Raw genomic sequence first — 12,862 nt, 5'->3', positions numbered from 1 at the left:
CACACTGGCAAGCTCAAAGCCAGCCTGCAAGCCGGAGCCAGCCCTGCCTGGGCAAGGGTGGAGGGACCCCTGTGGATGGCCTGGAGAAGAGGCCAGCCCGCTGCATCCAGAACCACAGTCACACAGGCCGGACACCCCACACACCCAGTGTCAGCCAGCCCTCACTGCCCTCCTGGGGACCAGGATGGAACTACCACCACCCAGAGGCTCAGAGAGGGGCAGTGCCTTGCCCAGGTCACACCTCCAGGAAGTGACAAAGCTACAAAGTACAAATGTAACCGTACCTGGCTACCCAGGGGTGTGCCCACAGAACAGCACCCCAGGTGATGTCAGACAGAGCAGAGCCTGCACGCTTAGGGCGGGTGTCAGAGCCATAAAGAGCTCTCCCATCCTCCCCTGCTCTCCAAGGGCGGAGTAACCATGGGGCAGTCTGTTTGTCACTGCAGTGGTGACTCGGACTGTGGGGGGGTGGGCTGTAGTCCCCAGCCTTCGAGTCCATTTAGCATCGTCCCAGGCCAGTCCCCAGAGACAGGGGTACAACGGCACGACCAGGACCAAAGGTGTGGGGACGGAGCCTAGGGGTGGCGGAGGTGGGGAGACGGGCCTGGATCCCAGCAAATCCAGGGCCCCCCCGCCTTCCCGCAGCTCCCTCCCCTCCTGCTCTGGCTCTTTCAAGGACTGGGAACTGGAAGGAGCAACAGTCTCCCGATTCTTTTAATTGCTTTTCTAATTTGGAAATTAAAGAGCTGCAGAGGCACCTGCGGGGAGGTGCCTGCTTCAGCAAGAGGCTCTGCTCACAAGGCTGGGGCACTTCCCAGGGGCTCTTCGCCCCAGCCCAGGGTGCTGACCCTGTGGCCTGAGTCCTCCCTTCTCTTCGAACCCCCCTCCCCATGTGCCTCAGAGAAGCAGAAACCAGGCCCCACATGTGCATAATGAGAAGGCTGCCCTCCCTGGTGGCACTGGGACACCACTCCCTGGGTCCTCACCCTGCGGCAGCCACCTCAGCACTGCCTGAGGGAGGACACGGGGGTGGGGGAAGGAAGGGCTGGGGACAAGACCCTGTCCTCAGAGAGAAAGCTTAGCCCCCGGAGGCCCAGCTCAGGCTGACAGCCTGGGTGGGCAGGGCCCGGGATGTGGTCAAGAAGCAGTCCCAGCCCGCCTTCTGCGCCTGCCTCTCCCCATGGCAGCCAGCTCCAGCATATCAGGGCAGGGAGAGGGGGCGACTTCACATGCCATCTGCTGCCCCCCGAGCCTGCTTCCATAGCAGCACAGGTGCCCACACCCACAGAGACCCCCAGAGGGGCAGCAGTGTTGGCCAGACATCAGCTGGGGTCAGGAGGCCAGTGGAGTCACAGGAGGGACCCTGAGAGCTCTGGGGGCAGTGGGGTGGGAGTACAGGAAGGCGTGAAAACAAAGAGAGCACAGCTACAGCAGCCACCGAGGAAGCGTGGTTTTTTCTCCCTCCTTGAACCGCACTGGGGGCCTCCCACCTGAGCCTGCTCCAACCTACAGAGAAAGGCTCCATGTGCCCCAGGAGACCCAGGCCCAATCCTCACCCAGGTGTAGCCTACAAGGACAAGAGTAGAGCCCATTAAAGACTCCACCTGGCATGGGACCTCAGCGGTCACTGCGTCTTTCGGAGCCTTGGTTAGTGCGTCTGTTAAACGTAAGCACCGCCGGAGCCCTGCCCGGCACCAGGCCATGAGATTGCAGGCACGTGCAGGCGTGGTGCGTGGCGGCACCTGGTGTCAGCAGCACGCTCACGCACCTCCCCATCACACACCAGCCCTGCCCTGCCAAGCACACACTCCCTTGGGCCCACAGCTCATGCACAAGTGCACTCCAGTAAGCCCTCCCTGTCCTCCCAGCCGCTGCTCAAGTGCCCTGAGCTTCCCTAGCCCCTGAACCACACGAGGCACAAAACCTCAACCTCGTCTGAGATTCTGCAGCAAAAATCGTTCTGTGAAGCCCTGTTGCCCCCAGCTCCACCAGCCAACACTGGGAAGTGGGCAGGGTCTCCCCGCAGCCGGGGGAGTGGGGAGTGGCTGGTTGTCGGGCCTATCACTACACAGACTACAGCACCCACTCCCTGCGGGGATACGGCTGCGTGTCCTCAAGGAACTTCCACTCCAGGGCGTGTGAGGGGGACAAACAGATAAACATGGGAACACCTGTGGGAGAACCAAGCAGACAGCAGAGGGCAGACTGGTGGCAGGGGCTACTTTACACAGGTGCCGGGGGCTCCTCTCTGATGAGGTAGCATTGGAGCCGATGTGTGAATCTTTTGCTAAGGTTCATTATGCAGAAAAAAATAACAGTAAAGGTTTGTAAGAATAGCACAGGCATGCCAATTCCCTCGGTGTGGAAGAGCGGAGCACAGAGGTGTCAGGGAAGCAGGGAGTGGCTCTCAAGCAACCCTCCCTGCTCTTAGCTTCTTGAGTGGTGCGGTGTCCTGCAGGCTGGGGGCAGCCAGGAGTGCCTGCCTGGTGGGGTGTCTTGGCGGGCAGCCAGGGACAAAGCGGGGGGAGACCAGGAATCTGTCCCGACCAGGGAGGGTGGAGGGATAGGGTCAGCCCCCAAGACAGGCTCCATCCTCTCCTCGAAGCCTCTCCCCACTAGGACCTCTGGTGGGCACAGAGGCCTGGAAGAAACACAGGTGACTCAAAAACCTAAGACGCTTCACCTCATGGCCAACCTGGGAAGAGGGAATTCAAACCCTGGATACCTGGGGAGGGCTGTGAACAAGAAGGCATGTGGTCACACCACTCTGACAATCGTGTAACTTGGGGGAATCCAGGATTTGGGGGCACAGACGACTCTCTGGGCATGCCTCAATGCACACATGATTGGATATCAGGTTTTATAAAATACTGAAATAGGGTATTACACCACCCCACTAACACTAGTATGTTCCAGTATTAAAAATACACAGCACAGAAAGACTAGAGACAGATATCCATCAGCAAGAGAATGGATAAGTACATAAATTCATAGTCAAAAGTGGAACACTCAGCACAGCAACGAAAAGAGAACTACTGATACACACCATGTGGATGAAAATCTCAAAATCATTTTGCTGAATGAAAAAAGCCAGACCCCAAAGAGTATATACTATATGCTTCCACTTACATCAAGTTCAAGTTCAAGTTCAAGAACAGGTGAAACCATGCCATGATGAGAGAAATCACAATGCTGGCCACCTTAGAAACTAACACAACATTGTAAATCAACTATAAGCCAATAAAAATTAATTTAAAAAAAAGATCACAGGATAATCATAGCTTTTCTTTTTAAAAAAAAAAAAGAATGTTGACCACCTTACAGGGGGTAGGTCACACTTGACTGTGAAGGGGGCACTTGTGAACTTTCTGAGATGATGGAGAGGTTCATTATCTTGATTTGATTGATGGTTACATGGGGTCTACATTAGTCAAAAGTTATTCAACTGTATATCTAACATCTTTCAATTTCACTACATAGAAAATCTACCTCAGGGACTTCCCTGGTGGCGCAGTGGTTAAGAATCCACCTGCCAGTGCTGGGGATATGGGTTCAATCCCTGGTCCGGAAAGATCCCACATGCCACGGGGCAACCAAGCCCGTGCGCCACAACTACTGAGCCCGCGTGCCACAACTACTGAGCCTGCACGCCCTAGAACCCGTGCTTCGCAACAAGAGAAGCCACCGCAATGAGAAGCCTGCACACCGCAACGAAGAGTAGCCCCCACTCGCCGCAACTAGAGACAGCCGCCCTCATGCAGCAATGAAGACCCAACACAGCCAAAAATAAATAAAATTTTTTAAAAAAGGAAAATCTACCTCAATAAGAGAGTCTCAACTGGTAAAAATAAAACAAAGCACAGGGCTTCCCGGGTGGCGCCGTGGTTGAGAGCCCGCCTGCCGATGCAGGGGACACGGGTTCGTGCCCCGGTCTGGGAGGATCCCACATGCCGCGGAGCGGCTGGGCCCGTGAGCCATGGCCGCTGAGCCTGCGCATCCAGAGCCTGTGCTCCACAATGGGAGAGGCCACAACAGTGAGAGGCCCGCGTACCGCAAAAAAAAAAGAAAAAAAAAAAAAGCACAGAGGAAACAATACATAGCATTAGGAATACCAAAAAATAGGTACTGCAATCCTAAACCCACCGTGTTACCCTTTTTGCCCTGGCTGTCAAGGAGCTTCAAGTTAAATCTGCATGCCTACCTTCCCCATACAGTACATAGTTCTGGATCTTTTGATGATCCCAGACTGTGTCTTTCACTATAATCTGCTTCAACTCCTTACTGGAACTCAGCAGGGTTTAAATAATAAATTAAAATTACTAAAAAGTTCCCTCAGCCTCTAATTCCCCTTAGAGAAAGGATTAACTTTAGAGCCACAACTTGTGACCACCTCTCCTGGCAGAGCGGGCATGCATCCCCACCTCCAAGGTCCCCAACCTGTCCCCAGGTCTTTTTCTTTTTTTCTTTTTTGGCCGGGCTGGGCAGCATGCAGGATCTTACCCCGACCAGGGATCAAACCCTGAGCCCCCTGCAGTGGGAGCGCAGAGTCCTAACCACTGGACTGCCAGGGAAGTGCCCCCACCAAGGTCTTTTTTCTTGAAGAGAGGGAGACAATGGCCCAGCAAACTAAAGAAAGCCAAAGAAACAACAGGGTTAGACTAGGATGCAATCAAAGCAAGCAGTTGTGATGAAGCCAAGTCAGAGGCTGGGGAGGCAAAGAAGAGCACAGAGAGGGCAGGAGACGGGAGGGCAGGTGCAGCTCATGCCTCATGCCAGGCCGTGGGAGGTGGGGGGTCACAAGGTGCCACCCTCACAGCCTTGTGGCCCACCTGCGTCACCCACAAGCTTGAGCCCCCTCCCTTAAAGTGCCAGGACCCACCTCCGGCGTGCTCTCCTTCCCACCCAGGATCCTGCCTGTTCCATGCTGGCCAGGCTGCTGCTGACCACATCTGAAGTCAGGCTTGTACCCACCAATCCAATAGCTTCCAAAGCCGGCAACACTGCACCCACTCCTGGGGGCCCTCAGGGCAGGGCATCCAGCTGGTCTGAGGCACAGTGGACCAGATGGTGGCCCCACTGGAGGCCACTCTATCTGTGGGGTGAGGACAAGTACCTGTCCATCCAAGGCTCAAGAGGCAGGGGTCACGAAGGCAGGCAGGGGCAGGGGAGGGGCTGGGGTCATTCCACTGCTAAGGCCCTGGCAGGAACCGACCATAAAGAGAAAGCTACTGGAGGCAGGCTGGGCAGCGTGGAACATTATGGGGGCAGGGAGCTGACCTCCTCTTCCCAAGCTGGTCGTGCCGGTGCCAGGAGTGGGTCTTAGCCACTGCACCAGTCAACAGTGGCAGGATAAAGATAATAACCTCAACAGCAGTAGCTGCTATGACTTATTAGCTTCTTAGTCAAAGCTTTCTGCAAACCTCACCAAGTTCTCATAAAACCCCAAGAGCTCAGTGCTGTTAACATCCCCATAACACAGAGGACACAGGCTCAGAGAGCTTCAGTAACTGGCTCAGACGAGCCAGCACCATTCATTCCGGAGCCCTTGCCCTCGACCCACCACATATCCTCCCCACCCAGAATTAGCCTCTCTGGGAACCCATTCAGCCCCCAACAAGGCTTCCAGGACAGTGGCTGGGATGCAGACTCTCTGCACAGGGACATAGACTCCTATATGGCAGGGGGCTCCCCGGTGCTCCCAGGGCCACTTCCTTGGCAGGTGGCCAGGATAGGCTGGAGAGAGAGGAACCAAGCAGGCCTGGTCCTGCCCTGAGGAGCCTGGCAGCAACCAGATAACCCCAAGGGTGAATGCACTATCACAGATGGGAATCCTGGATGGCTTCCTGGCACGCTGCCCTCTGCCTGAGCGAGCAGGAGTGACGAGGTGAGCAAGGCAGCGGTTTAAGATCACTTCCTGCAGAGGGAGGGCCAGGCAGAGTCCAAGGCCAGCGGGAGGAGTGTGGCCGGAGGGGCGTGCCAGGTGCTTTGGAGACTGAACCGAGGACCTTGGACTTGGACACTGTCCTCTTTTGAGCCTGTTCTACCAGGCCCCAGCTGTCCATGGCCTGGCTGCCCAGGCCAGTGGTGAGCCCAGGGCAGAGCCTCCCAGCTCCCTGGCCAGCTCTCCGGTCACAGTGGTGGCTGGCACAGAGCCAGGCACAAAGGGCACCCTGGGACCTCTGGCAGAGGTTCAACCAGGCGCCACCCCTGCCCCGCCGATCTCCACTGACTGCTGCCGGGGCCCGCAGGGCTACAGCCGCCCTGCTGCACAGCCCCGGGCGAGCTGCCTGGCCGCCCAGAGGCCCAGCTGCCTCATGTCCAGGGGTGCTGAAGGGGTTACCCAAACTCATGCTCAGAAAGCCACGAGCAGAGGGTCGCTCTCTCAGCAGCCTTGGCCTCTGTGGATGGCTTGACAGGCCACAGCCCCTACAATTAGAGAGGCCACACTCACTTTCTGGCTGTGGATCCTGACAGACTTGGTTCCCACCCTGGCTCCGTCTCTCAGTGGCCAGGCGACCCTGGCAAGACTACAGGTCCTCCCCGAGCCCAGTGCCTGGCACACAGAATGCACTCAACGCACGTCAGCACTTAGCTCCTTGAAAGGACCCATTCCTCACTTAATAAAGGAGCAGAGGCGGGGCTGGAATGGCTGTGCCCATTTCCCAGACAGGAAACAAGAGGCAGGAACAGAGAGCAGGCAGCTTCTCTACAAGCTGGCTTCCTGCCTGACAGTGCCAGGGGGCAGGGTCACTCCAATGCCCACCAGGGGTCTGAACGGGGTGGCACAGCCGTCTTCCTTCCAAATGCTTCCTGCCTGCCCAGAGAGAAGAGACAGTCCTGGGTGCTGACCAGCCACACCCAAGAAGAAGGCAGATGTCAGAGAGCAGCCAGGAAGTGCACCTCCAGGTGCTGTGTGAACCGTGCCCTCAGCTCTGGGCAGAGGAAGCAGCACGAAGCAGGGAGTTAGGAGGACCCCGTGTGCCTTCCCCTCTCTGGGCCCCAGACCCCATGTGGGTCAAATGACAGAGTGAGACAAGCTGATCCCTGCAGGGCCGCCCAGCTCGAACACTCAGGAGGTCACTCCTGTCCCAACCTGGCTCGCCCCAGCCTCTTCTCTCGCCGCCATCACCTCCCATCCCATTCTGAAGCATTTTATAATTGCTGTGGGCCGAAGTGCCTGCGTCAGCCCCGTCCAGGAAAAGACTGCCCAAATGAAGGGGTATGCTTAAAACCCAAACGTGTCCGCGAGCGCCACATGGGCGGTCACCGTTCTGGGTTCGCAAAGCAGGGCTTGAGCAGGAGGCTGGCCTCGCCACTCATCAGCACATGAAAGCAATTTTCTGAACATTTCATGGCTGCTCCCAAAATGAACTTCCTCTCCCAGTGCCACCAGTTCACACATTGCTCAAGGTCCCAGGAGACAGCCAGGGTGATCTGACAGCCCAGCATGTAGGGGGCAGAGGGTGAGACCCCCCCCACTCCCCTCTGCAGAATCTCCAAGGGCCGTGGCTGCAGATGGGAGGGTGGCAAGCGACGTGGAGCCGGCAATGGTGTGTAGAGACGGAGCTGGACTGCAGGTCTCCACAGCAGGTGTCCACAGCAGTGCCTGTCTGTCCAAATCACACCCAGAGCCTGGCCCTCCCACCATCCCTCTCTTGTTACAGATGGGGCCACTGAGGCACAGAGCCCAGGAAGGCTGCCCAAAGTGCTATAAGGCAAGGGGTCTGGGTGCCATCCCAGACTCCAGATCCGCACCTCTGCTGTGATTGTGGAGGTCACGCCAAATCAAGCGCAGACGTCCCAAACTTAGGCTGTCCAGCCTTTTATGTGGCCGGAGTCACATGCCCCATTCACTACTGCCCTGGAGACTCAGGCCCTCAAGCAAGCTCAGGTGGCCCACCTCATCTCTCTGGTCAGTGTCCATAGGATCAGGGCAGGTCCCCCGATGCCCCGAGCCAGAAAAGACCCAGAGCTTTGCAGGAAAGCAGGGCAGGAGAAGGGCCTGGCAGGCATTTTCTGTCTTCTTTCTTTCTAAAGATGAGGCAATTATGCTCTGAACCACAACAGATGGGGGTGGGGACTTCACATCAGCATGGTCTGGAAGCCCTAATTTTTTATTCTGTAACTCTGCATTACTGCTTCTGGAGGCGGGCAGGAGCTGGGATCTTTAATTCCATAATAACAATGCTTTGCACTTACACAGCATCTCTCCTCCAGTAATCTCCATACACTCTATGGTGGGTAATTAAAAGTCCGCTTGCCCTGCCAGGAAGCCCCAGCTGTCTGCTTCACCGTAAGGACGGGGTCCCCCAACTGACAAGCAGTTCCAGAAACAGGCCAGGGGGACAGGCGCGCTGGGCCACTGCCCCTTCCTGTCAGAGGGAAAGCCCCTAACGCAGCAGAGAAACAAGGGCTGGAGGCCACAGCTTTCCAGCAGAAGGTGCCCCTTCCGGGAATGAAGGAAGCAGGGTGTCAGCCCCCACCTCAGTCTGTGCATCTGTAAAGCGGGCTGGGGCCTGCGCTTGAGGCTTGGTGACCAGCGGTGGCCAGGATCACTTGCCACCCTCAGGAGGTGGGACTCAGATGCCTCCAGTTGCTGGCCAAAGTGTGGAGCCCTGGGGGGCTGCCCAAGCCTGCCTGCTGGGCTAGGAGGAGTGGGTGTCAGGTGAGAAGAGAAGCCCCCATGGCTAGGAGGGAAGAAAAGGCTGGGCCCTGAACCCTTGGGGGGTTCAGCCGCAGAGGTAAACTTGCCGGGAAAGTGAGTACATCCGCCGGTTCTGGGGGGCAGGCGCAGATCTCTACCCCGCCAAGCTGTCCCGGGGTAAGGGTGTCTTGGTCTTGGGAGAGGTACAGACCAGGCTCCAGGCCTGGCCATCCCCGTGAGGTCCCTGAGCACAACAGGGCAGCTGTCCTAGGTGGTTCCCAGGGGGACTACGCAGACCCCGCCCCCTCACCCGGCCCAGCCATCCTGGAGGAGGGTTCCCGGGGAGCGGCAGAGACCTCTCCCCACTAGGCCTAGCCGTCCTGGTGGTGGAGGGATTCCTGGGGGACAGCACGGACCCCAGTCCGACCCTGCTCTCCAGGGAGAGGATGGAAAGAAAGGCGGGGACGGAGAGGCCGGCTTCGCGGAGAAACCCCAGGCTGCCCCCATCCCACGACGCGAGAAGGCCCAGGTGGGGCGACCCCCAGCCCGGAGCCCCGGCGGCATTAGGCCTGCAGCGGGCGGCGCGAGGTCGCGGTCCCGGCCGGCGGTCAGTACTCACCGGCACGGACATCTTGGCCGCCGCTCCCGGGGCCCGGGCGGGCAGCAGCGCCGGCAGGCTCCCGACGCCGGTCTGCCGCGCCGCTCAGAGCCCCCCGCGCGGGGTCCCGGCGCTCTCGGGGCTCCCGACTGGCTCCTACGATCTCCCGGCGGCCGGACTGTCCAGCCGCTCCAGCCCACGCCGCGCATGCGCCGCCCCGTGCCGCCCCTCCCCCTCCCGTCTCCTCCGCCCGGGGCCGCGTTAAAGGCGAGGACCCCGGACCCCGGCATTTTTCTGTCGGCCCAACGCGGCGACGAGGCTCGGCCTCCACTCTTTACCCGTCCTTCAGGGGCCACCTCGAGTCGCAGCATCTCCTGCGCGCCCGCTGGGTCTGGAGGCCAGACCCCACCCCCACCCCCACCCGCACGTTGCCCAGCCCAGGGTGCTGGGTGCCTGCCCGGTGGTCTGGCTGGGCTCACAATCTCTGTCTGAGGGCTATTGCAAGTCAGCGGAGCAGGGCTCCTAGAAACCCTTCCCACTCACCCAGCTGAAAGCCCAGAGACACCCCCGCCGCCCCCACCACCAAAACCCCACACGCAGCTCTGCCCAGAGCTCCTCCGCCTGCTCTGCGCTCCCCTGACTGCCCCTCCCCGGGAACAGCCTGGCTGATCGTCAGGTCACCCTGACAGAGCTGTACGGGCTTTTAGGGAGGATCCTGTCTCCCGGTAACCCCCACTCAAGGGCCACCCACAACCAGGCCGTCCCTGCACCAGAGACGAGCCTTCAGACACTGGAAGACAGGCATTCCAGGGCCTGAGCCTTCCTTTCTCCGGGTTAAATCCCCGATTTCTTCAGCTGTTCCACATCTGACATGGTGTCCAAGCACTGTGCACATACCTGTGCATCCTAATTGCCCCGCCCCCTGCCAGGTCGGCCTTGCTGTTCCCATGTTACATCGAACAGATTGAGGCTCTGAGCCCCCTCGGCTACCAGAAGGCAGTACCAAGGGTCTGACCACTTTGTTCTGCTGCCCATCACATACAAACCGTCCCTGCTTCCTGGCGGCCTTTCCTGGGCTAGAGGGGGCAGGCAGGGCCACAGCAAACAGAGGGGAGTCTGGGGTGACAGCTGCCACCCCCTCAAAGGGCTCTCTGTGTTTGTCTGGCAGGCAGCCCTGCCCGTGCCCACTTGCCTGCATCCAGCTGGCACAGGGTCTCCTGAGCTGGGAGCAGCATTTCAGCCTGGTGCCCGGGCTCCAGGCCACACATGCCCGCTGTCTCAGAGTCCCTCCTCTGCCACCCTCTCCCCCTGACACACTGAGCCTTCCTCCTGGAGCCCAGGCTCCATCCCTCCTTTCTCTCCTACTTCGTCTGGATTCTTTTTTTTTTTTTTAAGATGTTGGGGGTAGGAGTTTATTAATTAATTTATTTATTTTTGCTGTGTTGGGTCTTCGTTTCTGTGCGAGGGCTTTCTCTAGTTGTGGCAAGCGGGGGCCACTCTTCATCACGGTGCACAGGGCTCTCACTATCGCAGCCTCTCTTGTTGAGGAGCACAGCCTCCAGACGCGCAGGCTCAGCAGCCATGGCTCACGGGCCTAGAATGCTCCGCGGCATGTGGGATCCTCCCAGACCAGGGCTCGAACCCGTGTCCCCTGCATTAGCAGGCAGATTCTCAACCACTGCACCACCAGAGAAGCCCCGTCTGGATTCTTATCGCCCACTGCTCCTGTCTTCTCTCCCATCGGCCCCATCTCTCAGTGCCCAGGCCAGCGCTGGGTGAGCAGTGGGGAACGACTCCTTCCACACTCCTGGATATAGGGAAATGGGAACCCAACAGAAGGGTGCGGCTGGGGCCACGCCTCCAAACCATCTAGTCCTTGCCTCCAATGACTGCTTACTCGGGAAGGCCATCACTGACTCATCCCTTAGCACAGGAGGAGGGATGGCTCCGCCAGACCCTCACTCACTCTGAGGCAGGGACCCAGGGCCTTGGGTGTGGGGTTGGGGGCAGCTGGAGGAGCCCTGTTAGGGCACTGAGCATCCTCCCCAGCACGACCAGGTGTCTGTGAAAAAACAGCGGATGCTCCTCCCTCGCCACCACCAAACATCCCCCACTGCCCAGCAGGCAAATGATCCCAGGATGACTCACTCAGTCCTGCAAAAAACAGGCTCTGGGCACCTCAGGACTAGCAATTACACCACAAGCAACAGCTGGGCTGCCTGAGCAGGCACCAGCACCCTGAGAGGGTCCTTGAGGGCTACCAGGGCCCGAGGGAGACAGGGTTTATTGTTGCACCTGGCACTGGGAGGGAAGGGAATTTGGACATGGCCACAGAGTAAATCTGGGTGGAGACAAGCTTCATATCCAGTTCTCCAGACACCCAAACCCAGCCTCTATCCCCTGGGATTTGCCAGAGGAGCCCCTGGCCTAGGAGAGTGCAGTGAGCCTTTGGAGGCGCCTGCAGGCAATGTGTAATAATCCTACATTAGCATGTTGCTTCGGTCACTATTGATGAACCAACATTGATATATCCTTATTAACTACTGTCCACACTCTATTCAGATATCCTTAGTTTTCCCTACTGTCCTTTTCCTGTTCCAGGATCCCATCCCGAATTCCACATTATATGTAGTCGTCATGTCTTCTTAGGCTCCTCTGGACAGCGACCGTTTGCGGATGTGATGCTGACCTTGAAGACCTGGCTGAAATAGTGTTTGTCAGGTTACTCTGCTATAAAGTGACTCTTTTTTCCTCCAGCTTTCTACAATGTACCTTTTGAAGAAGTGAGAAGTTATGTTCCACCTCCTTGAGGATAGAGTCTCTATATCAATTATTTGGATTTATTCTGTATGGGAAATTTGTCTCTTCTTCATTTATTTATTTATTCAATCATTTATATCAGTATGAATTCATGGATATTTATTTTATAATTTGGATTATATTCCTTTATTTTCTTGCTCAAATAGTTCCTGCTTTGGCTGTTTGAGTTCTTTCAGTTGGTGAATCAGATTTTTCAAGTGAATCTAGAAATCAAGATTTTTTATAAAATCTCTAGGTTTTGAAACATTGACTGTGTAAGCCAGTGCTTCTACAGGCCAACCCTGGCAGCTCTAGGTCCTGGGGTCAGATTACCTGCTTTGAACCCTGCTCCTCTGCTTGCAGCTGAATGATCTTGTTCATGTGAGTTAACCTGCCTGGGGCTCAGTTTCCTTATCTGTGAAATGGGAGGATAATATCCTCTGGGTGGTTGAGAGGACTCTGTTGAATGGCTCAGGTAAAGTTCAGGGCACTGGACCTGACACAGAATTCTTATTAAACAGCAGGGACCATCGTGACCACAGGCATGAGCAACTCCCTGTGGAGGGCAAGAACTGAGTTTGTTTTGGGGAGGCCTAGAAGGAGACTTCAGGGTTGGAGGTGGCCAGCAGGACTCTGTGAGCCCTGGAGTGGATGAGAAGGGAAACTACCCACCCCAAGCCTGGTTTTCAACATGAGAGTCGAACTCTGCTACTCTGTAGTAATACAATACTGACAGGTGGCGTATGCACAGGCAGCTGTCCTATCTTACTCATGCTAAAGTGTGAATGACTACCTCTCTCCAGGAAGGCAAGTCAGACTGG

General features: G+C 57.2%; 1 protein-coding gene across 1 annotated transcript in view; it reads right to left on the bottom strand.

Annotated features, from left to right (window-relative positions):
* Positions 1-9,415, bottom strand: part of BCAR1 (BCAR1 scaffold protein, Cas family member) — a 35,599-nt gene extending 26,184 nt beyond the window's left edge. Inside the window, exon 1 of the mRNA XM_082605616.1 lies at positions 9,264-9,415. Coding sequence (XP_082461742.1) covers positions 9,264-9,275 — 12 coding nt within the window. The 5' untranslated portion in view covers positions 9,276-9,415. The remainder of the gene's footprint in view (positions 1-9,263) is intronic.
* Positions 9,416-12,862: the final 3,447 nt, after the last annotated feature.

Source organism: Mesoplodon mirus (assembly GCF_964341445.2).
Source record: "Mesoplodon mirus genome assembly, chromosome: 19".
Classification (NCBI taxonomy): Eukaryota; Metazoa; Chordata; class Mammalia; order Artiodactyla; family Ziphiidae; genus Mesoplodon; species Mesoplodon mirus.
Note: the sequence above shows the minus strand (reverse complement) of the source record. Positions and strands in the feature narration are given on the sequence as shown.